At 69.0% G+C, this 2526-nt stretch overlaps 1 protein-coding gene across 1 annotated transcript in view; it reads right to left on the bottom strand.

Moving 5' to 3' along the window:
• Nucleotides 1–2: 2 nt before the first annotated feature.
• Nucleotides 3–2526, bottom strand: part of LOC106897005 (probable D-lactate dehydrogenase, mitochondrial) — a gene marked incomplete at its 3' end in the record, with an annotated part of 3876 nt that continues 1352 nt past the window's right edge. Inside the window, exons 2-6 of the mRNA XM_014957357.1 lie at nt 2021–2188; nt 1791–1932; nt 443–602; nt 144–343; nt 3–52 (exon numbers count right to left, since the gene is read on the bottom strand). Of these exons, the coding sequence (XP_014812843.1) occupies nt 3–52; nt 144–343; nt 443–602; nt 1791–1932; nt 2021–2188 (720 nt within the window). The remainder of the gene's footprint in view (nt 53–143; nt 344–442; nt 603–1790; nt 1933–2020; nt 2189–2526) is intronic.

Here is a 2526-nt window from a genome sequence, read left to right as displayed (position 1 = left end):
TCCATCTTGCTGTAGCGGCTGCAGGCGCCCACCATCACCTCATCCAGGAACTCTGGGTGGGAGGAGACGCTGCTGAGCCCCATCGCTGGCCACCCCCTCCCTCCCCGACCCCGATCCCCCTCTCCCCACTGCTGGGTACCCACCGATGCGAGCCACGGGCACGGCGGCTTGCAGCACCTGGACGGTGCAAGCCACGGCCGCCCGCACGCTGGGGAAGGAGGCGATGGTGACGGCGGCCGCCTCGGGCAGGGGGTGCAGGCGCAGCGTGGCCTGCGTCAGGAAGCCCAGGGTGCCCTCGGAGCCCACGAAGAGCGAGGTCAGGTCGTAGCCAGCCGCCCTCTTCCTGCACGGAGACGGTGACCATGGGGACACCGCTGCCGGCCACTGCCCGGGATGGCCTGGTAGCCCTGGGATGGCCTGGTCCCCTCCCCGGGGCACCCACCTGGGCTGGCGGCCGGGCCCGGCGGTGTGGAGGAGGCGCCCGTCCGGCAGCACCACCCGTAGGTTGAGGACGTTGGGGCGCATGGTGCCGTACCGCACGGCGTTGGTGCCCGAGGCCCCCGTGGCCGCCATGCCGCACAGCGAGGCGTCCGCCCCGGGGTCTGCAGGTGGGGGGACGGGGGCCATGGGGGACGTCCCCATGGGATCCCATGACAAGCCAAGGATGGTAGCCCAGAGGACAGCCTGGCACTGCACCAACCCCAGTGTGGCCCAGGGACCGTGGGGACCCTACCACTCACCCCTGGGACCATGGCACCCACTCCCACAGAGGCCTTCCTGGGACCAGAGCACCTCAATGGGCACCCCAGCAACCCTAGGACCATGGCACCCACTCCCCCAGGGGCACACCTGGGACCAGAGCACTTTGGTGGGGGCCTAGCACCCCTGGGACCACGGCACCCACTCCCCCAGGGGCCTCCCTGGGACCAGAGCATCTCAATGGGGACCCCAACAACCCTAGGACCACGGCACCCACTCCCCCATGGGCACACCTGAGGAACCCCTGGGACACTGAACTTCAGTGGTCACCCCAGCAACCCTAGGACCATGGCACCCACTCCCACAGGGGCACCCCATGTGAAACCCTGGGACCAGAGTACATCAGTGGTGACCCCAGAAACCCAAGGACCATGGCACCCACTCCCCCAGGGGCCTCCCTGGGACCAAAGCACCTCAGTGGGGACCCCAGCAACCCTAGGACCATGGCACCCACTCCCCCAGGGGCCTCCCTGGGACCAAAGCACCTCAGTGGGGACCCCAGCAACCCTAGGACCACGGCACCCACTCCCCCAGGAACACCCCTGGGACCAGAGCACTTCAGTGGGGGCCTAGCACCCCTAGGACCATGGCACCCACTCCCTCAGGGGCCTCCTTGGGACCAGAGCACCCCAGTGGGGACCCCAGCCCTCCCGCACCCCTGGCACACACATGGGCACTCCCAGCATTCCCATCCCCAGCATTCCCAGTGTCATGAGGACTGCAGCACTGCTGGGACCACAGCCCCCCCGGGGGGACTTCCAGCACCTTTGGGACCATGGCACTCCATGGAGACCTCAACACCCCTGGCACCCCAGCACCCCATGGGGACCTCAACACCCCTGGCACCCCAGACCCCAGCCCCATGGACACCCCAGCAGCCCCAGGGACAGCAGCACACGTGGGGACACCCAGCATCCCTGGGACCACAGCATCCCTCAACCTCCCGGGTAGGCTGGCACCCCAGTTCCACAGCCACCCCAATGGCCTTCCTCCCCCTTGGCTGCCCCCCGATGCCCCGGCACCCACGTTACCGACGGGGAACCAGAGTCCCGTGCCATGCAGGTGGCGGTTGAGGGCCTTGCGGGTGACACCGGGCTCCACCGCCACCGTGAAGTCCTCCAGGCTCAGCTCCGCGATGGCGTCCATGCGGCTCAGGTCGAAGCAGACGCCGCCCTGGCACGGGGACACCATGGCTGGGCACGGCGGGGCACTGAGAGACCCCCCCCAACCTCTGGGGGTGCCGGGGGGTGGGTGGCCATACCTGCACGGCGTTGACGCCCCCCTCCAGGCCGGTGCCGGTGCCGAAGGGCACCATGGGGACACGGCAGCGGTAGCAGAGAGCTGCCAGCTCCTGTACCTGCCCCACCGACTGGGGCCACACCACGGCATCCGGGGGAGCACACCTGGGGGACGGGGGGGCACTGCTGACCTACAGACCTCCCACACCCCTAGACCCTTCCCCTCCCCAGGACCCTTCCCCTCCACAGACCCTTGTCTTCCTCATGGCCCTTCCCTTCTTCATGGCCCTTCCCCTCCCCAGGACCCTTCCCCTCCCCAGGACCCTTCCCCTCCCCAGGACCTTTCCCCTCTCCTCCTTCCCCTCTGCAGACCCTTCCCCTCCCCAGGACCCTTCCCCTCCACAGACCCTTGTCTTCCTCAGGGCCCTTCCCTTCTTCATGGCCCTTCCCCTCCCCAGGACCCTTCCCCTCCCCAGGACCCTTCCCCTCCCCAGGCCCTTTCCCCTCTCCTCCTTCCCCTCTGCAGACC

The sequence above is a fragment of the Calidris pugnax genome, unplaced genomic scaffold (assembly GCF_001431845.1).
Source record: "Calidris pugnax isolate Ruff unplaced genomic scaffold, ASM143184v1 scaffold292, whole genome shotgun sequence".
Lineage (NCBI taxonomy): Eukaryota > Metazoa > Chordata > Aves > Charadriiformes > Scolopacidae > Calidris > Calidris pugnax.
This window is presented reverse-complemented; position numbering and strand designations above follow the sequence as displayed.